The 24,883-nt window shown below is 46.3% G+C and overlaps 1 protein-coding gene across 3 annotated transcripts in view; it reads right to left on the bottom strand.

The window, feature by feature from the left end:
• The window catches only part of PAX3 (paired box 3), a 95,936-nt gene extending 71,986 nt beyond the window's left edge, over positions 1–23,950 (bottom strand). Inside the window, exons 1-4 of one of the 3 annotated variants that reach the window (XM_030837538.2) lie at positions 23,613–23,950; positions 22,143–22,378; positions 20,645–20,774; positions 19,317–19,451 (exon numbers count right to left, since the gene is read on the bottom strand). In XM_030837538.2, the coding sequence (XP_030693398.1) occupies positions 19,317–19,451; positions 20,645–20,774; positions 22,143–22,378; positions 23,613–23,697 (586 nt within the window). In that variant the 5' untranslated portion in view covers positions 23,698–23,950. The remainder of the gene's footprint in view (positions 1–19,316; positions 19,452–20,644; positions 20,775–22,142; positions 22,379–23,612) is intronic. The other 2 variants (XM_030837377.2, XM_030837461.2) reach the window with 2 other exon arrangements.
• Between the last annotated feature and the right edge of the window lie 933 nt (positions 23,951–24,883).

Genomic DNA, 24,883 nt, shown 5'->3' with positions numbered 1-24,883 from the left:
TTGTTCAGAGATCACGCCAGTGGTTCCTGCAAAGCCAGTGTATAAAAGCTGTGTGTCAAGTGAACAAAAGAGTGGAAAAATGAATGAATGCCAAAAATCAGCTACTGATCCATCCTAGCTTTTAAATCAACTAGGTCTGATAGAATTAACATTCAATTGTATTTAAAACTGCACGGAGCCTAGCAGGAAAGATTGTTTTGTAAGTTGCAGCATCTCTGGGTAATTTCTTTTTTCTTCTTTTTTTTTTTTTCTGTTCAGAAACTCATTGTTCCCTTTAGGTAATTTGACAGCTCTTGGGACTATAATAGAATAAAAATTCAACCACAGTATAACAAAGTAGGTGCTGTAATTTCTTGAATTTGTTCCTCAGTTCAACTTCCTTCATTAGAAAATTCCCATCATTCTAACAAAAGCACGTCTAAATTGCCATGTGCTCTGCAAGTGAATTTGGAGTTTGGTGGGGTTTGCTTTGGTTTGGTTTCCAGGGAAATTACCTTTGTAATCTTAATGTGAGAAAGAGACGTCACAAAGGACTTATGAAATAAAATATACAGAATCCTTAGCGTTTGAAGAATGTTTGGAATAAGTACTCTCTAGAACATGTTCTGCTCTGCTGGTTCCTCTCCTGGCAAAGAGCAACAGTTTCAATTTCTCCAGATTCTAAAGGGATATTTTTAATCTCAAACATCCAAACTGAATTGTACAACAAAGTCTTTAAGTATTATTAATATAAATACTTTTAGTGGAATGTATATTTACTTTATATTATAGAATGTCATTCTACAGTTTAGTTTTAGCGTTTGTTGATTTCATTTTCTTTAATTTGTATAAATTTACATTAACACTGATTTTTTAGAAACAATTACAAAACTGTTTTGTAATTGAACAATTACAAAAATAATCATAATGGTACTCTACCTATAAATAAAAAAACACTTCTTTTAATAGTAGCATGGAAAACAGTAAATGTCTTACCACTAGAAAGTTAGTGCCCTTCCAAAGTGTTCAAATTACTTTAATCAGCAAACGTAACCTCATGAATAAAGCTTTAAAAAGTCTACTTTTGCTACTCTATAGTGGAAATGTTATTAAAATATCCAAGATGTCTCACTATTTTAACCTGAAGCATATGTATTTTTGCATTCCCTAAAATATTTTAATGTTTTTATATAGTTAAACAGAATAACAACTCTTCTTCAAATCTCAACTAGCACTTCCCTAAGAAAACATGAAAAAAAAATAAGCAAAGGAAATCAAATACTCAGATCGACTACTGCTCACCACCCCAAACTTGGCAAAGCGTTATAAATGCCTGCCATTTTAAAAGTTATACTGTTATCTTGCTACTCAAACTATATTAAACAAATGAATGCCATAACTCTCACAAATTCGACTTCTTCATACCTGTTGGAACCCAATTTATGTGGAGTATAAGTCAGACGTCTGCTTATGGATACGGAAAGGGAGTCAATAACTTAAATTGTTTTGACTTGTGTGGAGTTACTCAACAAAAATTCTAATGTTGACCAAAAGTAGCTGAGATCAGATTTCTTCTTTAATCTATAGGTCAAGTAGTGACTTTCTCAATCTTATCAAATAAAAATTTTAATTTGCCATTCAAAGTTCAAAATTGCAATACATTTGATCTGAGTACAGGATAATCACTAAAAAAAATAGAAACAAACTCTTTCATATGGTAAACAGTAGTACTTATTATTCTGAATGTATAAAGGGGTATAGTTTCTCTTCCTGATGTTCTCATTTTATAATGTTCTGCTTCTATTTTTAAAGATTGGTAGATATTTTTTCAGAATTTGCTTACAAAATCTGTTTGTTTAAGATAAAGAAAACTACAACAAAATTTAAGCCACAGATATCAGATACATAAGAAAAATTATACACGCATATATTAGATTGGGTATTTTAGATGCTCTAAAAATTCCTCAAACAAAAAATGACTTTTCACAATACATTTTACATTGTTAATTTTATCGTTTAGTCTTTGTAATTAAGGACTGTAGCATTTGAACCATTCTCTATTCTCAGAATATATATTAAAAACTTGATATGTAGTAGATGTTGACTTCTGAAATAATTTTCCGCCACAAAACTAAATAAGCGAGGGGAAAACTTTATTAAAATCTTCCCTTGTTAGGCTACGACATCTTGCTTTGAGTTGTTTCCAATGTAACGAAAAATATTTCTTACATTCTCCTCAAGTTTCTAAAATTCTTCATAAAAATTCCTTGAAAAAACAATAAAAGTTTTCAGATTTGAAAATATCTCCCATTTAATCTTTACAAGTTTTCTCACAAACTCTGTTTTGAGTGGAAATTTTTGATTGATTCAAATATGATTTTTTATTTGTAAGTGTATATTGCATGTATTTTAACTCAGAGGCAAAAAAAAAGCAAATCTTGTTTATCCAATTGGGTTTCTGAGAACTACTAGTGAGGGAGCTAATTTAAGTTTAAGATATGACAGCAGAATCCGATTAAGTGAATGCACCATTGTCTGATTCTCTCTCTCCTCAAGCCCAGACAGTTCCTAGCTTTGACTTCATCAGTTGCCAGAAATCTCGTGTGTTCCTCTCTGGGCACAGGAAAAAATGTCTAGGCACAGATGATTTGAAAGAAGGAATGTTACCGTCCTGCTTAAGCAACTCCAACTTAAGGAGAAGTTCTCTAACCAGTACCCCCAGGCCTTTCCAGCCTCATCTGGAAGCCACAGCTATGACAAGAGGTACAAAAAAGCATGCATTTCCCCTCTGTGGATGGGGAAAAGCCAGGGTGCCTACCTGTTCAATGGCGCAGCAAGTCCCCACCCTCACTCTTCCGGCACCTAAGGGCATCCTTCCCCCCAGAGATAAGACAAGTAAGAGTTGCTCACCTCCTGAGACATCGAGGGGCCACCAGGGGCCTCTCCATTCTTGCCCCGATTCCCCAACTGCCTGGAGGCCCCACTGTTTCCTCAAACAGCTGCCTGGGGCTTCCCAATGTCTACCAAGAGCTGGACTTGGCCGCAGCTGCCACAACCTGCCAGAGCTGGGAGAGACTGTTGCCTTCACCTGGCCAACGCTTCCATTTTTCAAAGGAAGAGAGAATGAGGTCTGGAGAGGGAAAGCAACCTGGTCACAATGATAGTTTCAGAGACCTACAAGAAACATCTAAAAATTGCCTAATACAACCTCTACAGCTGAGGGGACCAAGGCCCCCCAGAATTAGGGTCTTACCCACCTGCCTGTAACCAGTAAGTGGATGGAGGTTCCTCAGCTTCTCGTGAGGAGTCGGTCCGTGATCCCTCTAAGGGGCTCCTTGCAAGGACTGAGGGTCACGTGGGTAAATTCTCAGCAGCTCTGGATTGCCAGACCCAGACTTTGGCTCCATAAGTAAACAAGATAAGGCATAAGAAACGAGGAGGTATCCTAGAAACTCTAAAGTCCAAGATACAAGTGGAGGGTAACTGAGTATCAGTATTATTATTATATCCTTATGCTCTCACACACAGCTGTGCCAGGCCCATACTCCATGCACAGGGAGCCCATGTGTCTTAGCCTCTACCTTCCCCACCCTAAACTGAATGAGGACAAGGGTAGATGCATTTCTGTGGGACCTGAAGCTTTTATCATTTTGGGGTCCCCTGGAAGGGATACACACAGGTGAGGGGCCCTGGAACTGAAGGTTCCTCAGCTCTATGGTAAACCCACCTCTGCCCAGGACTCCTCTTTCATCCTCCACTTGAGAGGGCCTGGGGGAGATGTGGGCTGTTTCTAGATGCTTGTATCTACTGTCATTACCTAATACTTACAAAACATCAATCAAGTCTAACTGCCAACTATGGGGGCTCAGCAGGAATTCAAGATCATGAGAGTCCACAAACACAGCGGGCTGTTTCTGAACCCCATATATCACAGGTGGGATAAATGCCAGCTGTCCCTCTGGGACCCTCGTGGCTTACATTCTCCAAAGCAATGTGTTTCTGAGGCTCTCCAGGACCCTAGCGCTGAGAGTCCAGGAGCCTCTGGCCTTCCAGAAGCTCTCCTAGCCAGTAGACCCATCATGGATGCCCCTTGGGCCCTACTCTTTCTGAAGAGGAGAACCTCACTTCTTCTGACTTCTGACAATGGTCCAGGCACCATTAGAAGCATGAAAATTCAGATCAGATATCTGCTCCTGAGAATCAGAGGCAAGATGGGCCCCAAAGTGCCCTCCCTGTCTATGGCTCTAAGCCAGAACAGACGCTGTATGTCCTTCCTCTGGCCCTGCTTTTTGCCAAGAAACCCAAAGGACACAAGCCAAGTGCCTTCCCTGGCATCCAGGAAGTGTGGAAAATCCACCTACAGGAGAAATGCTCTTGGTGCCCACCTGCCTCTGCCTCCCCCAGATAGCTCAATGGGGTACCACGCCCTGGAAGGCCGTGCTCACCAACAAAGAGCTTCCTCATAGCAGAGCTAGTCCTGCCCATTCACAGCGAAGTTGGGATCTGCTGGAGTACGATTTGCGGGGCAACAGAAACCTATACCTTGCCCCAACCAAAAAGCTTTCCTACATGGGTACCTGGAATTCTGCCATTGGGGAGTCATTCCTCCGTGCCAGGCAATTGCTCCCAGGGCCCTTTTGGAAACTGCGTCCTTAGGAAGGGCAATTGGTCGAGTCAATGTGAATGAGGTAGAGCTCGGTGGAAGCAATGGTATGTGTGTGTGGAGCTGGAGTGCACAAGGGGAGGGTAAGCCAGGTAGAAGCAGGACGGGGTTGGGGAGACAGGAAAGAAGAGAGAACAGCAGCTGAGACTGCCCTCTTTTCACCCAAGGTCAGCCCATAGAGTCCTTTGTGAAAAGAAAGTGAGAGAAACATTTTCACAGGGTTTGGGAACGGAAGATTGGGGGCAGGGAGATGATCAAACATCCCTGTACAAAACCCAAACTTGTTCCGGTAACATCATTTCCTATAAACTACTACAGTCTGAGTGACCGTCTCCTAAAGTTTTTCCAAAAGGATTTTCCAAGTACCAGAAATATCGATGTGAAAGATAATCATTGTCTTCCCTAATGAATTTAATTTGAGCTTTCAATTTTAAAAATAAATAAGTAAAAAGGATTCATTTCAGGGGAAAAAATCATTACTTTAAACAAGTAACATTAAATTATAGTAATTCAATAAAACGATGAAAGTTCGCCAGCCAGCAAAGATTCAGACCAAATTCGGCTCTCTATGTCATTTGTATTTTGTAGTAAGGAGAGTGTTGCTCTCCTTATCTGCCCCAGGTATGTGCTAGCACTCCACCGGGAAGGCAAGCCTGTATAGTGGCCATTGGTTTCAATTTGTCTAAAAAGGACAAACCACTTGACACAGAGCTGTGCCAAGGAATGAGTACTTGACCTGCACAAGATCTGTTTGTCTCCACACCCACTTCTTGAGCCTCTGATGAAAACGAGATGAGGTGGCCTTCCCAGCCCCCAGCTGGCTTTGTACTCAGGACGCCCCGAGAAACCCTAGCTGACACTTTCCACAGGCAGGAAGAAGACAGACAGAAGTTGAGGCCCAAAAAGTTCACTGACAAAAGCCCGGAAGCTAATTCAAAACAAGCCAGGCCTTGAGTTTGCACCCTGGCCTTCTACCTGGAGCTGATTCCCTGTAGAATGGGGGACATTCCACGACCCAGGCACCCCTCTTGCCCCTGCACTCTTAAGCCAGGCTCCTTGTAGTTTCTAACCTGTTGCTAAATGGGAATTTAGTGCTCCGTTTGCCTTCTTCTTTCAGACAAAAATTCAGCAGTATTCAGAGCTTGGCAGGGCCAGTGACCACAAGCAGACATTGGCTTCTGGGAAGAAGCTATAGAAGTTGCCTTTCTACTGCCCTCTGATAAAAGTGTCTTGCATGCGTACAAGTGCCGATGTGTCCCATCTGCGTAAAAGTCAAGCAAATCGACCACCTGGAAAGTTTCCACCCTGGAGAGCTTCCCAAATCATATTCTGCCCTGGCATATTGCAGGTTCCCTGGATGCTCTGTGAGGAGACCCAGTTTATTCGCTCGACCTCCTGAAATGGACTCCCAGCCCCCTTTAGAAATGGTCTGAGAGGATTTTATGTCTTAAAAATTTCCAACATATAACCAATAATTCCAGACACTGAGATCCCATTCACTTGGGAATCATACAACGGAAAGTTGAAGTGTTTCCCCAGATGAATTCATGGGTCTCTTTTTATTTTAAAAAGTTACAAATCTAAAAATCAGAAGAGAAGGGGCAGCTCTCCCACCGGAACCCCTGCTCCCTGACGCTGAGCCAGTTCCCCAGAGAACGCCTCAGCCTGCTTCCTCCTTCACCTGTGTGATGAGAACAATGTGAGGATGTGTTGAGAATCTAAAGAGTGGTTGTTCTGCTGATGTGGACCTGAAAACCACTGATTTTATGTGGTCGAAATTTCTGTTGAGAACCTCACAGCAACCTGACAAATCACAATCTTCCTCATTGGAATTAATCCTCCCAAGACCCTCCTTCCTACGTGGAGAGCTGCATACTTTTGCAGGTAGTAATCAGATGTCACAAATTATGGGCCTGATTCAATCCAAATTATGCACAGAGCCAGGAGAGGGGAAAAAAAAAGCTGCTTTTCATTCTTCTCAGCTCTTTGCAGATGCTCTAAATGCCAGGCCTGTTTACATCCCCACTGACTCCTCTGGAGTTCCGTAAGGCAGTCAGAGGGGAAACAGAAAGAGAACCAGGGTTCCCAGCTGGCTGTTTCTATCGAAGCACAGACAAAACTTCTAGCATTAGGAAAACACACCTTCCTGCCTTGTGTCTGGCTGAATAGTGCTACATGCTGTGGGGCTGGCTGCAGGAACAGTCAAGAAAGAAGACTTGTTTTTGTTTTCCTGTTATTTTGAAAAAAAAGAATCAAGATTTTGATTTTCAAAAATAAATCCCTAGCCCCTAACTTGTTCTCCTGTTTCCAAAAGGCCCAGTCCTAAGAAGGAATGACTTGAAATACTGACTTTAAAATATGTATTGGTGGGCTGCCCTGGTGGTGCAGTGGTTGAGAGTCCGCCTGCCGATGCAGGGGACACGGGTTCATGCCCTGATCTGGGAGGATCCCACATGCTGCGGAGCGGCTGGGCCCGTGAGCCATGGCCGCTGAGCCTGCATGTCCGGAGCCTGTGCTCCACAACGGAAGAGGCCACAACAGTGAGAGGCCCGCGTACCGCAAAAAAAAAATATATATATATATATATATGTATGTATGTATGTGTGTGTGTGTGTGTGTGTGTGTGTGTGTGTGTGTGTGTGTGTATTGGTGTTCACATCTCCAGTTTTCTCAGGAGGCTTTGGAGAGTGTTGTTTTCTCATCTAGTTGGAGCCCAGTTCTTTCTGGTTCATTCCACAGACTTGAACTTCCAGCTTAGGGAAGCCAGGTACTCAGCAGCATCAACAACTAAATTCCTGAGCACCAGATTTAAGGAAAATGGGCTGAAATGATCTGAGGGAGGCAAGCTACGTGCAAAGACATAAAAAGTCTTCTGTGCCTAGAAGGGAATGGATACATACCCCTTGAAAGTTCGTAAAATCAAAAACTAACCTTTACCAAACTCAAGAAACCCCTAGAGAATCAGGCCAGCACTTTTCAAATATCAGAAATACAAGACCATGTTTTATTAGACATAATCTGCTTTCTTACTAGTTCAAACCTAATTTGGTAACCCTGAAAGACAGTTTCTCTTTTGTAACTAAACAATCAGAATAAGTTGTCTCTGAATTGTTCTACAAACTATCCATAATTTTTCCAGCGCAGAAAGAAAAATAAGAATGCTTAACATAAGTGTACCATTTTTGATGGAGGCGAAGTGAAGTAAATAGTAGATAAGAAAAAGAGAATAAAAAGGGGAACCAATAAGTCAAAGCAAAAAGCTTTCCTTGGATTTAGAGAATGTTACATCTGGAGAAATATCAAAATATTGGAGGAATTTCCTAAGCAGAAATTTCAAAACCTATGCTCCTACCTACGTACAGTGGTAGAAGGAAGTGTCTCTTTTTTCTTGTACAAGTGGCCACAGGCAAACACACACACACTCCATGTTTAGGGAGCATTCCTTCACCATTTGTTCTCAATGCAGAACCCAAATTCCCCCAAAGCTATCAAAATCACAAATGCCGTTCCCTTTGTCTCTACCACAGAGGAATTATTTTACAAATAAAGTCACACATGTGCCAAATGGTGCTGTTGGATTGGAAACACTCTAAATGCTGTTAAGTAAATCATCGCTTGCCAGCAGGATGGAATACTATGCAGCTATATAAACAGGCTGAGGAGACCCTCAGTCTGATGAGGAGTGATTGCAGAGATATATTCTAAGGTGGAAAAAAAAAAAGCAAAGCGCAGAACAGTTTCTACAGTGGGCTACCATTTGTGCAAACAAAGAGGAGAGAATATTTTTAAGAGAGAAAGACAATTGCTTGTTTATGCAGACTTTCTAGAAAGACAGCCAAGATACTGAGGGTCCTGAGTGGGAAGAAGACTTGTCACTGTACGCTCTTTTCTATATTTTGAATTATGCACAGAGTGTAGGTTTTACCTGGTCAAAAATAAATAGGATTTAAAAATACAATCTGACAACACATGTATTTTTCACTAGAGGGGGTGGACAGGAGGGCAATCCTCGGAATAAAAGAACGCTTTCATTTTTTAGGCTAAGAGTTGGCCCCCATAATCCAGGAGTCCCCTTGCCTCTAAAAGCCTTCAGGGGGCTAGCACAGTCCAGAAGGAAGGCCCAGGGCTCACCAGCGAATTTTTATCAATTCACTGGGGGTCGACCGGCCAAGGAGCCGGGCTGCCCGCTGAGACGCCTAAGCCGTGACAGCTGCGTAAACTGGCGGTGCCCCAGCCTGACCTATTTCAGAGACAGGTCAGCCCAGTGCATGCAGGGATAAGAAAACAACCTTCCTTCTCTCCAGTGGCTGCACTCCAGCAGGAGATCCACAGGGCAGGAGCTCTCCAGCCCCCCGCGAGTCTTACAAGCCAGGCTACTTTTTTTTTACCCTCGCATTGCACCCTACTCATACAGAAGTCCCAAGCTTTGGGGGCTGGATAGAGAGGGAAACTGAATAGAGAGGTCATTGAAATGTATCCTCCAGCTTAACAAACGCTATTTTGGAAAGTTTCCTTAATATTTCTGAACTCCAATTTTAAAGGAGAGGGATTAAGAAGAATCATGCAGAAAGAAAGAAGAATGCACACGATATCACGTGCGGAGCCATAAAGACATTTAAGAACAAGGAAGCAGGCTGGAGAAGGGACGCAATGAGAAATTACACAAACACAATTCCACAAAATGAAGGATTGCACCAGGATTTCAGGAATAAGAACGCATGTGTGAGATCCATTTTCAAAAAGCAACTTATTTGTCAGTCCAGTGGAGGAAAAAAATCTTGTGCAAATACACAAACAAAACAAAGTTTGATTTGGAAGAGTTTTAAACAGCCAAGTTAGTCTAAGAGAGAAAAGTAAACTACAGAACGGGAGAAAAAGTAATTAAGAAATATCTTTTGACATCTCGGCAAATGGTTTTCAAATTTTATTATTTTTCAAACTATTAAATCAATATAGTCTATTACATTAAAGAGTTTCTCATAAACTCAATTTTCTGGAATCAGTGAAAGTGAATTTTTTAGTGTGTGCATGTATGTGTGTTGGTCTTCATTGTTGCTCCTAAGCCTGAATTAAGCTTTTATTTGCCCTTGGGCAGAGCCCATCTGCCAGTAGGCTAGTCACTTTCTGCATGTTCAGAGGGCTTTTTTCCGCACAAGATTTTGAGTTTTCCTGTGAGATAGGTGTAACTGGCACATAACTTGCATCTTCTCATTTTATTCTCATATCACCCTGGGAAATTGGTATCACGTGCTCCCATCTTACCAGACATCAGAACTCAAGAGGCTTACACCCAAAATGTGCTGTTCTCAATTTTAGAGCAAAATCAGTGATGCAAGACAGACTACTTTTACCTTGGGTGCTATGCTCTTATAAGGCAAGCAAAGCCATGAAAAAGGACTTTGGGGTGTGTTTAAGTCAGACAAGAAACATTCATTTGTATTAGTGGACTTCAGTCAGGAAACCAGCCAAGTGGGGATTCATAAAGAAGGAACCTGTTGCTTTTCTTATAATAAAATGAATTGGACCAATTAATTTTCTTTAGTTCAGGTTAAGCTCAACCATGGTAATTGGGAGACACACACACACACACGCACACACACACACACACACACACACACCCCCCTACCCTGTGGCCAAGATTTTCTTAATCTTGATAATATGTTTGAATACTGGAAGAATTTTAAAATATGTGTTTGAAGACAGACTCTATGAGTCTATAATTGTTTAAAAACAAGATTTTTTTCAAAAAGAAGATAGACCCTATAAAGGAAACAAAAATGATGTTAATACCCCCAGACAATGCCGAAGTAAGTTAATGCCTATATTAGGGTTTGCCAAAAATAAAAAGATAAAAGATATGAGGGGTATAGTGGCTGTACTCTTAGTTTATCTGTGTACCTATAAAAATCACAAGCCTACAAATGTAGGCTTTCTGTTAAAAATGTAAATTTGTATGTGACCATACAAGTATTGACTATGAAAGTATACAAAAACCAACTCCATGTTGCTAGGTAAATTGCACACAGCCATTAACTTTCCTTTCTTAGCTATTCTACCCTAACTTACTTATTGTTTGCATGTAATGACATAAAGCCAAGTACATTTAATTCTGTAGTTCTTTCCAGAAATATGCCTACCATCTGATTATAAATTTTTTAAAAATTTACATTTAAGCCTCCTTAAAACTATACTATTTGAATTCTCAATATGATCCTGGAAATTTTTAATGCTGAAAAATCAGTGGTATTTCCTCTCCCTCAATCCTATGTTAGTCAGCCAAGAAGAGTCTCCCATCCTTGTCACAAAGCATTTTGATCAGCTATTTTAAAATAGAATCCAATGGAATCGGATCCGGAATGAGTGGGAAATTGCTCCTCGAATCAAGAGTTTATATTAATATGCTATTGTAGATACAGTAAAGCTGGCCAAATAAAAGTACATAAAAATCAAATCACTAAATGGGTTTAAGGAGACAAATATATGGCTAGTTTGTTATTGCCTGTCATGAGTCCTAGTTTGTATTACTGGGGAAGATTCATTTCCCAATCACTGCAGTAAGAAGGCGGACATAAAAACTCAGACTACTTACTTTGATTGAGTTGCTTCACTGCAAAGAGAAGGGGTTCTTTGTTGTTTGGGATTTTTTCAACTTAAAATCCTGCAGCTAAAATTTAAATGCTACGAACTTTGTTATATGCAATGTGCAAGGTAAAACTCTTTCTCGGGATTTTTTTTTCCAGGAGAAATGTGCACCAAATAAAATTTGAAATGTTACACCATTGTTCTTTATTAAAATACAACTACTCCTTTAAAGAAAAGTGGCCATTTCCAGGGCAGAAATTATCTGTTAGTCTCTTCTCAGTTTTTATCAGGAAGGAAGGAAAACAGACATTGAAAATATGAATTCATAAGGCCTTTTACTGCTCAAGTGTCTTCAGCAACTATTTTCCATGGTTTTCATAGCTCCCTTTGACAATGGTGAAGCTTCTAACTCATCTCTCTTAAATAAACGTTTTCTAACGTTAACGGCCATTTCGATAACTGCTCATTTTCCAGTTACAAACTGGAAAGTACATATATTCTAAAAGGAGAGACGTCCCAATTTCAGCAAAAGTTCAACACTGTTGGAGCTCAGCATTTGTCCCAACACTGCAAGATAGAGCTGAAAGCTGAGCTGTGCCACTCTCTACCCAAGACTGGCATGAACGGGGCGAGAAAACCTTTCCCAGCGGAGCAGAGGATGGTCCTCTGTTCTCACTTTGGTGTGCATCTTCCAAGAGAGTGGCAACTTCTGAAACTCCTTTTCACCTTCTCTGATCACAGTTCCCCACTGAGGCAGCCAGTGCTTTTTTTTTTTTTTAACAATAATACCAAGTATTTATTTTTTCCAGCCTTACTGAGATATAATTGACATAGCCCGTTATGGAGTCAGTAATTCTGCCTTGGTACTGACATCAGACCCCACTCAGAGTATGACTCTGCTGTCCCCCTGGCAGTATATGAATACATAGCCTGATATCTAAGGGGGGAAAGTCACTTTAACTCCACATGTAAATGAAACATGAAATATACATATACATGGAAAATGCAGCAAAGAACTCTCTAGCACTGCATCTGGACCCAGGGCAAGGTAGTCATAATAGATCTGCACTGACTCACACTTCCAGTTTAATCTGTTTCAGGCAGTTGTCCCACACTGCAATTACTGGGACTATTTCAAAGGACATTTGAGCACAGATAGATTATTAACTAATTGGGAGATTATAATACAAAATGTTAGAAAATACCCACTAATGATTCTGACTCTGTATGTCAAGATTCATCTTGTTCAAGAGTGAATAAGAGGACTTGCCTTGTGGCGCAGGGGTTAAGAATCCGCCTGCCAATGCAGGGGACACGGGTTCAAACCCTGGTCCGGGAAGATCCCACATGCCGCGGAGCAACTAAGCCCGTGCGCCACAACTAGTGAGCCTGCGCTCTAGAGCCCGCGAGCCACAACTACTGAGCCCACGTGCCGCAACTACTGAAGCCCGCGTGCCTAGAGCCCGTGCTCTGCAACAAGAGAAGCCACGGCAGTGAGAAGCCCGCGCACCGCGAGGAAGAGTAGCCCCCGCTCGCCGCAACTAGAGAAAGCCCGTGCACAGCAGAGAAGACCCAATGTAGCCAAAAATAAATAGATAAAATAAATAAATTTATATAAAAAAGAGTGAATAAGAGTAAAATAAAATAAATGAAATAAAAATAAAACCCTAAGCACAGTTATTTAGTAGTGAAATGAACACAGAGAAAGGGATTCAGAAAATCCCGCACACAGCCAGATCTATGATGCTCAGTTGAATATTCAAAACTGAATCTGGCATAAATTTCACAACCTCAGAGTGACTTGTTGGAATTTGCAAATTAAGCACAGAGATGGTATTTCCAAAAGAGTCTTTGCATGCATTTTAGCTCTCATAATAAAAGAAAAATCTATCCAAATATATTGAACTCTTAAACAAAACAAAACAAAAAAAGCCTAACAGTTCATCGAAAAATCAACAGCCAAAAAAGTCATAAAATTATTCAAAGAAATATTTTTCCTAGCATTCAACAGCAGTGTTGAATATGAATTGGTAAGCTGTGCTGTTACCTCAAATTCTCATGACTCTAGAAAGTGTAACCTACAGGAGAAATAAATCCTTGTGTGTGTGTGTGTGTGTGTGTGTGTGTGTGTGCGTGCAACTGGGTATAGTTTACTGCCAACATAACTCATAGTGACCGACTTATAAATAAACTTTAACTATACACACAAACACATATCTGCTCCTACATTGTAGGAGGTTTAAAAATATACACGGGACTCATCTAACCATCCATAAACACAAAAATTGTGAAAACATATGGAGAGAAATGCAGTCAATCTAACTCCCAGTTTCCTGTGTATTTAATTGTTCTCCAGCTAGTTTTACACAAAACTCTGACATCTTGCCTTTACGTCATTCCAGCTTGGCAGGTAACTTCAGTAAAACTTCCATATTTAGAAATTTAGTGACATTCAGGATCTTAGCTTCCATGCCTCTCGTCACCTCCCCCAAACGAGAACTTATTTGATGATAAGTTCACCATCTTAGCCTAAGTTCTAAACAAGAAATCACCATAGGATAATTAAAAACACCCCATGAATCTCTTCTCTGCAAACTTAGGACACGTAACTGGTTTCGGTTCCTATTTCTTAAAGAGAATTCAGTCAATCCTCCTTAGAGGTTTCAGAGGAAAAGAAGGATTTTCCAAGACAGATAAGTTGAAATGATCCCGCTTTGATCTCAGTGGTTAAGAATCCCTCACAATGGAAGATGGCCACTGAGAGGCCAGGATCCCGGCCTTTTAATGCGTAACAATGGTATCAACAAACAGCTACTTAATCAATATTTGGCCAGAGCTGCTGAAAACTTCCTTTTCAGATTTTAATTCCTAGTTGTAAAACAACCCCAGAGCAGCCAGTGAGATAAGGCATTAAACTGACTGCTTAATTGCCTTTTACTGTCTTGTTAGTTATATATGTACATTCTTAATGGTTCTTTAATCTTTATTTACCCACATAAATAAGTTACCTGCCATAGGACTCCACCGAACTGAACCAACCTTCTCTGCCCCAGCCCTGGCCAAACTCTCTCACCGTTTATTGCTGCTGTTGAGGCTTTTAATATTCATTGGCTACTTATGTACGTACAATGTGAGCATATAACCTCATAGTTAGGAAGGAATTTTTTTCCCCTTAAAATATATGTATTCATGAATGTTGAACCTGAGTTCGGTGGCAACGCTCGTATTCACCTGATTAATTTCCGCATATTCCACTCCCTGAACTGACGCGCACTTGCTGGTTCCACCTCACCGCGCCGCTGGCTTTTACTGCACAGCCCTGGGGACTCTTAAATGACCCTTCAGTAATTATTACCCACGTGAAGCCCCTACGTCCCCGCTCCGGTGCTATCAACAAGCAAATCAAACTTCAAAATAAACATACAATTTCAAGCATTAGTTAGAAAATCTGCATGTTTTCAATAAGGCTAGAAAGTGAGCCCACAGCAGTCAACCAAACAGAACAAACCCTCGAAAAATAAAACCACGATCCGAACTCGGGTCTTTCCTTTCAAATCGGGCCAACAGGAAAGTCGTTATCGTTATCTCCTTGAAAAGAACACAGCGAGGTGTTTTAATTTAATTCAAGTTTTGATATTTCCAATACATTTCTAAACGGGTGATATTTCCTTGTTGAGTATTGTAAGGGCTTCAGATAACATGAAATTTACCCCAAAGACCAGAGACGACATTGGGGTCAAATTCGTGATTCTGACAAATGGACTCGGAGAGTGGGCCGTCCACTTTAATAAAGGTTCCGATGCCACAAACCTAAGATCTTATAGCCCGTGATTTTAATCTGTGGGAAAGTTCCTCCCTCCCCCGCCCCCGCCTGTTCCCCCCCCGCCCCCCCCCGCCCTTTGCCTCGCGCCAAAACGTCCTTCCCTGCTAACTTGAAGGCTGGGGGGGTCCGGGGGGGAGGGCGGGTGAGGGAAGAAACGGCCTTCCGCTCCCCTCGATGTCAGTAGCACTCCAGTTAATGATAAAATGTTCTTTTCATGATTCCACTGGAAACGAAATAGTTCCAGGACTTTTAAAACTTCTGTACGTTTTTAATTGCTTTATCTTATGTCCCGCTGAAAAGTTGATGTCGTCCTCATTAATTTTAGAAAAGCTCCTAAGTTTACAAACTCATGCAAAACTTTTGTCACCTTTACTTTCTCAAATTAAAAAAAGAAAAAAAAGCACTGTTTTTCAAAAACATCAAATTGAAAGGGAGCGTTAAAAAAAAAAAAAAAAAAAGGAGGGTAAGCTCCGACCTACCTATGCTTGGGGTCTCTTGGCTCAATCTTTGAAATTGTTGCAAAGCTCCCACGCTCACTGGTGATTCTTAAAAGGGGTAAAGTCCTATGAAAGTGTATCTCCAGCCCCAATCAAAACATCAATTTGGCAATCTGGCCTCTCTCCCCCTGCACTCCCGAGCTGCCACTTCAAAGCCGCAGCAACAAGTCAGTAATTGTAACTTTGCATCTAAATATTTAAGAGAGAGTCTTGCAGTCGCGTGTCCATTTACAGTCCTCATCTGTGCTCTAATTCCATTACGGCACAAAGCAAAAATGTTTCCCAAAACTCACAAACAGGAAAAGCGTCACCCTGCTGCTGCTGCCGCTGGAGGAGGAGTTGATGAAGGAGCAGTTTCTATTGATTAGTCACTGCTTTTGTGTTAAGGGCTTTCTTTAAAATAAGAAAAAAAATGGGGGAGGTTGCAGAAATTTCACTAATGTGAGCCTCAGGCAAGGAAGGGGGAAAAAAGAGGAGAAGAAGAGGGCGGGGGAGGCGGGCTGTGTCTAGATGAAAGTGAGAAGGACATAAAGGAGGCAATTGAGTCGGCTGCAGCCCGGCGAGCTAAGCTTCGAGCCGGCCGGAGCTCAGGGGAGGGGGCGGCGCGGCGCTTTGGCGCAGGGCGCAGGAGTGGGGGCCGGCCCATTGTGGCGGCGCCCGCGGGCCAGCTCCGCAGCGCCGGGGGAGGAACAGAGACGCCTATTGAGTGGCCGCAGCGCGGGCAGTGCCCACAGCCCCAGTTGCTGCGACCGGGGCTAGGTTCCTACCGCTGCGCCTGCTCGACTCTTGGGGAGAGGAATGGTGTGTGGGGAGGGGGGTGGGGGTGTGGGGAGATGAGGAGGGTGCTGGGGGATGTTCCTGGCTGCCCTACCCTCTCCTTCCACCCTGGCAAAAGAGCTGGAAGCAAAGATCCAGAAGTGGCGCACAGCGTCTACTGCGCGCCTAGGGCGCACGGGCCTGAGCGCCCCGCGTCGACCCGAAGCGCTGCTCTTGCACTGGGCGAGGGACACGGCAAAGTTGGGAAGGTGAAAGAGGCCATCCAGAAGAAAAGACAAGACCCTGGAGAGAAAAACGAGGGCCGTTCTGACCTCTTTCAGGGTACCTCTTTCCCTGTGTCCCAGTCTCTGACAAGTAGAGAGAGGTACTCGGGAAAGCCAGTCTCAGAAACATCCGGCAGGCCGGAAAGGAAGCTGGAACCTCCAGAGAGAGCGAGCCGCCCTGATCATGACACCTACACGTCCCTCCTCAGCCGGGCTCCTCCTGCCCGGCCTGGGAGCTCAGAGCCATTTATCAACATTCAGTCTATTTTCCAATCGGGGCAGCCTGGGACTTTTGCAGCCCAAAGGATAGAGGGAATTTTATTTATTTATTTTTTTTTTGAGGTTTCTAAACTTCCCTTCAAACTCCACTCCACTCTGTCCTTTCTCTGGGCCCCTCTTGTCCTCCAGGGCTCATCTGGAAAGGGAGCTAGAGGCAAGTGACTGACGCTGCATCTTCCCTGACAGCCCCAAATTAAATTAGACTTCAGCCCCCGAGGTGTGTGTATGTGTGTGTTTTCAACGGTTCAGCCCCCTCTGGGGAGAATACTCTGATTTTGAAAATGGTAGCAATTGCCCTTGAATGGCAGCGGGCCCAGCTAGACGGCCCAAAAGACTAGAAACATTTTGTAGGTGAAATGGCCACTTTCTCCACGCTGGAAAGTCCATAAAACTTCCTGGCGCAGCAGCTATTGGGGCTCATTGAATAATTCATCCCTCATTGCAAGCCCATAATGTCTATTCTCGGGCCTTTGTGGGGCTGTTTTCTCTTCTTTTCTCCTTGAATTATAAAAAGGTTGCCTTCCTTTGTTCACATCAAGCTGCTGCGGGCCGGAGCTTTGTCTGGGCCGAGCTAAAGTGTGAGTTTCAATGGACTCTCCAGGCTTTGTCTCCCAAGTTCATCTCCAAGTGTAGATTGTGTAGAGAAGGCCTTCTTTGTAAAAGCTGGAAAAGTTGTACAAATGTTTGACCAGCTCATTTGGGGCGTTTTGTCTCCTGGGCCTCGGTTGCCGGTGCTGCGAGGGAGCTGTCGAGCTGCGGAGCAGACGCCACCAGCAACAAGTAGCAAAGCCTTGCCACCCTTCACCCCCCTTCCCAAGCCTCTCCTACCCTCTGGGCTCATTGCCCCGCTGCCTGCAGGGGCCCGTTAGGTTTGGGGTTGGCTGGTTTCTCGCCTTCCTCCCTCCCCAGCACCTCTGTGATGCATCTGGACCTAGAATAAAAGCTGCGGTCTCTTCTCAGAGACCAGGGCAGAAACGCACCCCTCCAAAAGGAAGGGCTTAAACCGAGTCCATGTGAGGCCCCTGCTTTAGAAGGAGGGCAGCAACAGCACATGTATCTCCCCTGCCCAACCCGCCGTGGGTTTTGGTGTCTTTTCTTGATTGTCTGTGTGTGCCGGGGCATCTAGGCACCTGTTTATCTTTGAAATCTGTGGTTCGGATACATAACATTGAAATCTGGGTCCCTTCGAGGTTGTGTACAGAGTTTGCATTGATTTGGAAAGCTGCCGCTCCGGAGGGCCAGCGGTCCGCCCCGGAGTTGAGCAATGGAGGTAAAAGAAGCGACCACTTTCCTGACCCACAGTCCTACCCTGGATGCTACCGGCTGAGGGCTCAGACCCAGCCGGTCGAAGTGGGTGATCGCTCCAAGCCCACCTGGAGAGCCGCCTGCCCTTCTAGGGCAGCTCGAAAGTCAACTCAGCCCAACGAAGTCCCGGCCCCGGGCGAGGGAAGGCCACGCATGGGGGAGGGGGGCACCGGGCAACTCTCGGCCCTTTGCGCTTTGGAGGAGGTGCAACCATCCCCAAGGCCAAAAGTGCTGAGACGCAAAACGGCTGAGACTCTCCTGCTGCCGTAAACCCTTCCAGGTTCAACTCCTACGGGGTTGGCTTTCTTTTGTGGGAGTGGGCGTACCTTTAGAGTCTGAAGACAACCCGCCGGCTGCACTTATGACTCCGCGGGGGAGATTCCCTCTTGAGGCTGACAGATCGCAGCCAACAAGAAGACAATGGTCCGCACCCCTGGGCGGAGAAAGGGTGCCGGCACTGCAGGCCCAAGAACCCAGACCCCCTCGGTTTGTAACCCAGAGCTTAGGCTTGTTTTACTTCCCAGACACGCACAGCTCAAACCCTACCGCATTTGAAAACCGATTTAAAACAAACAAAAAAACAGCCAACTTACAGATATACATTTATAAGGCAATCAGTGTGGTGGGACCCCACTGCCTTAAAGAGTTTTGAGTCTCTCTCTCTCTTGTCCTCGTTCCCGTCCCTCTCCCTCTCTCCCTCTCTGCGCCCCCCTCCTCTGATGTGGAAACCCCTTTGGAGACCCGGGCCTTTCCTAAGGGCGGAAAAAGTTCCTTTAACCTCCGGAGGCTCACGGACTGCCCCCTGCCTCACAACAGCTCAGAGACGCCCAGTCCCGTACCCCAGAGGGCAGCTGGGTGGCCCCGCACCCAGACTGCAATTTGCAGTTCTGCCTTCCGTGGGGCTGCGAGTGGTGTGGAGGAAAGGTTTAAAAATAGAAGAAAAAAAAAAGAAAAGAAAAGATTTTTGTGTTCACTGTAAGTGCGTCTCTGGTCTTTCACTTGAACGCTATTACCCGGGTGCAGGGGATATGAGCGAGAAGGGGCCTTGACACGAGCGGGGCCGCGCCGCCCTCAGGACCCCAACGTCAGAGCGCGGAGTCCGGGGAGGCGCCGGCCCCCAGGGCGCCGCCCAGCGCGCCGCCGCTTACCTCGTTCGCTCAGGATGCCGTCGATGCTGTGTTTCGCCTTCTTCTCACTCTCCTCCGCCTCCTTCCTTTCCAGGTCGGCCTCCTCCTCCTCGCCTTTCCCGAATTTACTCCTCAGGATGCGGCTGATGGAACTCACTGGGGGCGGAAGGAGGAAGGGGGCGCTTACGACTGAGACGTGCAGGGCCGCGCTGCAAAGGGCCCCCCGGCCCCCAGTCGGGGTATGGGTGGGGGGGGCCTCGAAGGCCTGCCCTAAACAGCTTGCTTCTGCCTCCTCCAGCGTCTTTGGGCATCCTCGTCTTTCTACACCCCCTCTCACCCTCCCACTCATACCCCCCATCGCATAATCGGCCTCTAGGAACAGCGAGCCGGGAGCCTGGAAAGCTCGCACCTCCAGGTTAGGGCCGGGAACCGCGGTCTCGGTCCGCTCTCCCCAGTAGGAAGTTTCCCTCGCTAGACTCCACAGACGGGTCTCTAGATCTCCAATCTAAGAGATTTCTCCCGCCAGCCACACTGCACCGCCTCAACCTGAAGGCATTGCGCCCCGCGGTTCGCGGTAAAGGCAGGAAGAACCAGAGCGTACCCGTCCCCTGCAATTCAACGTTTTTCTTTTTTCTTTTCTTTCTTTCTTTCTTTTTTTTTTTTTGAGGCCATAAAGGGTTTAAATTTCAACTGCAGGATCGTTTCCTATTGTAAAAGTCAAAAGAAAATGCACTCTCTCCCATTTATTTTTTCCAGATTCCAGTCTGGTAAACAAATCCATGCTCCGAAATATCTCGTTCTCGCAGGGGGGAAAAGGGAGTTTCCTTTTAATTAAAAACAAACCCGCGCGCCCTCGCCCTCGCCTGCGCTCGCCCCTCTTCTCCCTCCGCCTCCCCCTGGCCGCCGGGGGCGCCGGATGGGCCCTGGGACTCTCGGGAAAAAATCCCGGCCGTTGCCGAAGCCTCCCCTCCTTGGCGCGCACGGTGAAGTCTCGGTTGGCGCGGCCCCATCTCCCTTCGGTTAGGATTACCAAAACATTTGTTTCTCTTTAAAAGGGAACATCAATATTAATAAACGCTTGGCCTCCGCCTCGCGTTTCCTGCCCTGCCTCTTCGACAGAAATCCTCTTTGGGGAGCCCTCAGCGGCGGTCTCTCAACCCCAGGACAAGCAGCTCATCACTCCCTCCATAAAACGCCAAAAACGTCTAGCTCGTAAATATTTCAGAGCCCTGGGAGGGGCCGTCTTCCGATCGCCCAGATCGATCATTGGGGTGATGATGGTTCAGATGGCCTGCCCGGATAATAGCGACTGACGCCTCGCCCCAGGAAGACGTTAATGAGCCTGGTACCTGAGGGTACGGTGTTTCGGTCACAGACCGCGTCCTTGAGTAATTTGTCTCGAATTTCCCAGCTGAACATGCCTGGGTTCTCTCTTTTGTATTCCTCAATTTTCTTCTCCACGTCAGGCGTTGTCACCTGCTTTAAGAGAACAGGCAGGCAGGCGTTGGTACCCAGTCCTCTGGGCCAGACGTGGCGACCGCACCGCCTCGGGCCTGGAGGGACGCTCCTTCTTGCGCCCCCTGGGAAGGTCCCTCTGCTTAGCAAAAGGACCCTTGCTCTCTGAGGCTGTGTACTTTAGAAAGGGGCAGAGAGGAAACCATCCCACCCGGAAGCAGCCTGTGTACTCTTCTCCCCAGCTCAGCCCCTCAATCGGCTTAAAATAAGAAGAGGTATGACATATGGGAAGGGGTGTACTTTCTGATCCATGGAAATAAAGAAAGGCAACCCCTTACACTGAATCAACACGAAAACGAAACTAAAAAAGGAATGCTTGAAAGAGTAGCAGAAAACTCAAGTTAGATCTGCGACTTGGGCCTTTCCAAAGGAGCACAAGATTTTAGCTAAGGTGAAGACCAAAATGAAATCCAAAAGGTGAGTAGCCAGGTTTTTTAAAAATTAGAGAGGATAGCAAATACGGATAATTTTAGAGACTGACTCTTTTTTTCCCAATAAAAAGAGTTTCCAGAGATTCTTAGAGAGGTTGCAAAGGGGGCTGGCATGGCAGGAGGAGAGGCGGTTGTCTGGAAGTCTTCAGTTTACCAGAACCCTCCTTTGGGTTTTGCCCTGTGGCAACTAGAAAATTATATTGGATTTTCCCCACATCCAGAAGAAAAGGCAGACCGCATACAATCCCCTCCCACTCGGCCGTAGCCAGTGTGATTCTCTTTCCTTTTTTAAGGAGAACCAAAATAATTTGAGGATAGCACCAAAGTACTTTTTAAAAGCCAAGTCATTGGCTCATTACGAAGAAAACAAATCACCCTGGCTTTTGACTCCTTGAAGGCAATTTGGACTGGAGGCGACTGGGGATGGGAGCTGGGAGAGAAACCATTAAAAGCCAAAAGTGGCTCCTTGGATTAGTTTTGGAAAAGGCAGTGCAGTGGCTGGGAGCTGGGACGATACTTGGGGAATAAACCAGCAACAGGTGGGCACATACAGCTTGCACACTTTGGGTGTTTGCCTATTAAAATAATTTGATGGGGATTCCAGGACTCTGAGGCATAAAAAACAAATGCCTTATCACCTTTGCAGAAAGGCTGGAGTTTTTCCTTAGCATTCATCAAGGAGCACCAGCTAAGACAGCACTCTAGCCACTTCCCTTCAACCCCCAATACACACACACACACACACACACGCACACGCACACGCACACACGCACACACCCCTTCTCAGATTTGGAAAAACTCCTCAGAAAGCCCCAGATGGCAGTCCTTGCCCCCTGCCCATTCTTCCCTAACTCGGGACACTGCAGGCAGGAGGCCTCCAGGGCCAGGACCACACGCTCACCTTGGGCTTGCTGCCACCGATGGCGCCGGGACGGATGGAGCCCGTCTCCTGATATCTGCACAGGATCTTAGAGACGCAGCCGTGGGACACACGCAGCTGGCGGGAGATGACACAGGGCCGGATGCCGTGGTGGGCCATCTCCACGATCTTGTGACGGATGTGGTTGGGTAGTGGCCTGCCGTTGATAAATACACCGCCAAGTTGGTTGACCCGGCCCTGGCCGAGGGGGGTGGACACTGAGAGCAGAAGGCGAAGAGAGAGACACACAGAACGTCACTTCGGGAGACCAGAGAGCAGCCCAAAAGATGAACCCACCTAATTTCTCACTTCTCTGGCCCATCGCCATGTTACATACAGCCTCAACACTGAAACTGCTCCATTCAGGCTCCCAGCCCCAGACCCTGTTTCAACTACACTTGTTCAAATTATTAAGCAATTCAGGGGTACATAATCTTGTGTGAAGGGAACAACCAGGGCAAACTAACTCGCTCCAGTGAAACTGTCTTCCCTTTGGGCCCAGGAAAGGGGACAACTTGTGGGGGGAGACTCTGAGGCTGGAGCAGCCTCCTGACAGAAAGGTGTTCACCCAGGCCTTCTCGAAGTCACACGAAACCCTATCTAACTGAGGCAGCTTTCTTTCTAAGGCACTTGGAGAAGCTGACAGCCCTTCAGGTTTCTGGCTAAGAGGGCCGCAGCCAAAGGTCAAAGAGGGTCCTGAAAGCAAGCCGCAGGTGTCAGTGCGTGTCACCTGTTACACCTCGGGACAGAGGCGACAGACGGGTCTGCTCGCAGGTCCCCTCGCCTCCGCTGGTGCCCTGGATATTACATCCTACTCTGGACTGAGGGCCAAGGCTAGGCACCACCCGGTCAGCATCGCGGCTCGGGCGCCTCAACCTCGCAAATTGCCTAGAAAGTTTCGGGCTTGCAAATCCTCTTGCCTCCCTGGGATTCCAGAACCTTCAGGCTAACTGAAAGGCAGTTCCCCAAACAGGTTGTGGAAACTTCGAGATGCCGCTGGAGATGAATGGAATTCTAATTAATAAATCAATTAATACTAAATTTTCCAAACTTTGCCGCGGCAAGAAATTCCTTCCGGAATTAACAAAAGTTTAGCAAACACGGGAGCAGCCGGGACAGTTTTGAGATCCTTCGGGTGGACAAAATGCTGAGAAGTCGCTTTCTGGTGCTCAGAAGCCGGCTGATCCTCTCCCCACCACGGCATTTCCAAAACAACAGAGGAAAGCGCAACGGCCCAGGAGCAGGCCTGACGGCCAAGCTCCGCGAGGACTTGAGAGAAGGGCGCTTCGTTTGCCCAGAGAAAATCGAGTCGGGGTCTCGCCCGACTGTTCCCTCCTGGGGCGGGGGTACCCCGGGAATGGGCTCCTGGACGCGTCTGTGGAGACCCGGGGCTGGGTGGAGCAGCCCCGCCGCGGCCCCGGGGTTTTGGGCGGCGCTGAGGCCCTTTCTTACCTTCCAGCGGGAACCCGCTGCGCGGGTAGCTCTGCCCCGGGCCCGGCCGCATCATCCTGGGCACAGCTCCGGCCAGTGTGGTCATCCTGGGGACAGCGCCGCTTGGAAATTATATCCAGGTGAAGGCGAAATAGAAGGACGAGAGAGGCGCTGGTGACCCTCGGCAACTCCCCCGAACGTGGAGAGCCCCTCCCCAAAAAGACTGGAGCGAGAGGAGGGACACGGGGAGGGGGTTGCTCGCTCCTAGTCCAAAGAGAGGCTCGAGGTGGAACCGGGGAAAGGGGCGGGCAGGGAGGGCCCAGAGTCCAGGATCCCGAGCCCAGGGCGGAAAAGTTTGGTGCGAAGCTGGGCGAGCGGCCCAGCGGCTGGGAGCGCTGGGGAGGGGGCTCTGAGCGCCGCGACGAGCCGAGGGGGGGGCCGGGGGCGGTGCGCGGCCGGCCTGAGTCTCCTCCCGTCGTGACACCGAGTGCGGGGATCCGGGCTCGGGAGCATTTATTAGTTCTTTCACCCAAAGCTTGGTCAGGAGCCCTGAGCTGCGATTGGCCGACGGGGAGACCGTCCCGGGTGGCGGAGACACGCGCTGATTGGGCGACAGCGACCACTTTCTCTTCCCATCCCCGGCGGCGCCGAAGCCTCGGCAGGCCCGGAGAGGAACCTGCGCTGCGCCTCTTCCCCGGGAATAGAAGGGTACACCCACGGAAACAGGGAGAGACAGACCCTGCTGAGACTGGAGAGGGGTCCGCGTCTGTCTGTCTGTCATTCTATGTGTTTCTCTCTCCTTGACTTTCTATTTTTCCGTCTCCTTATCTCTCGGTGTGTATCTCTGTGTGTCTTTCTCTGTCTCTGACTCTTCCTCTCATTCTGTCTCTCTGTGTGTCTCTATGTCTCTGTTCTTCTCCCTGCGGCTCTGCCTCGCGCCCACTTTTCTTGGCTTCCTTGCCAACGAAGGGGGTGCAATTACAATAAGAAGGCATTGGAGCCCCCAGACATCTTTAGTCTTCCTTCCTCTGGTCCATGCCCCTTGGCATAGGCTTATTATGAGGGTCTTCCCTATGGGGTTCCTCTCAGGAAGAGTCCAGAGGGTGCTGATAAGTTCTTTTGTCTTCACAGTCTGGGGGCAGGGATAGTGTGAAGCTTAGGTAGTGGCTGGAGGCCCCAGTACTGGTTGGTTGAAGGCTGGGGAAGGGAGGAGAAAGAAAAAGGTCTCCTCTTCTTGATTAAAAAACCATCTCTAGGAAGCCCCAGCTCTAAGTCTGGAGGCATAGATTCCC

This window comes from Globicephala melas, chromosome 7, assembly GCF_963455315.2.
Source record: "Globicephala melas chromosome 7, mGloMel1.2, whole genome shotgun sequence".
Taxonomy (NCBI): Eukaryota; Metazoa; Chordata; class Mammalia; order Artiodactyla; family Delphinidae; genus Globicephala; species Globicephala melas.
This window is presented reverse-complemented; position numbering and strand designations above follow the sequence as displayed.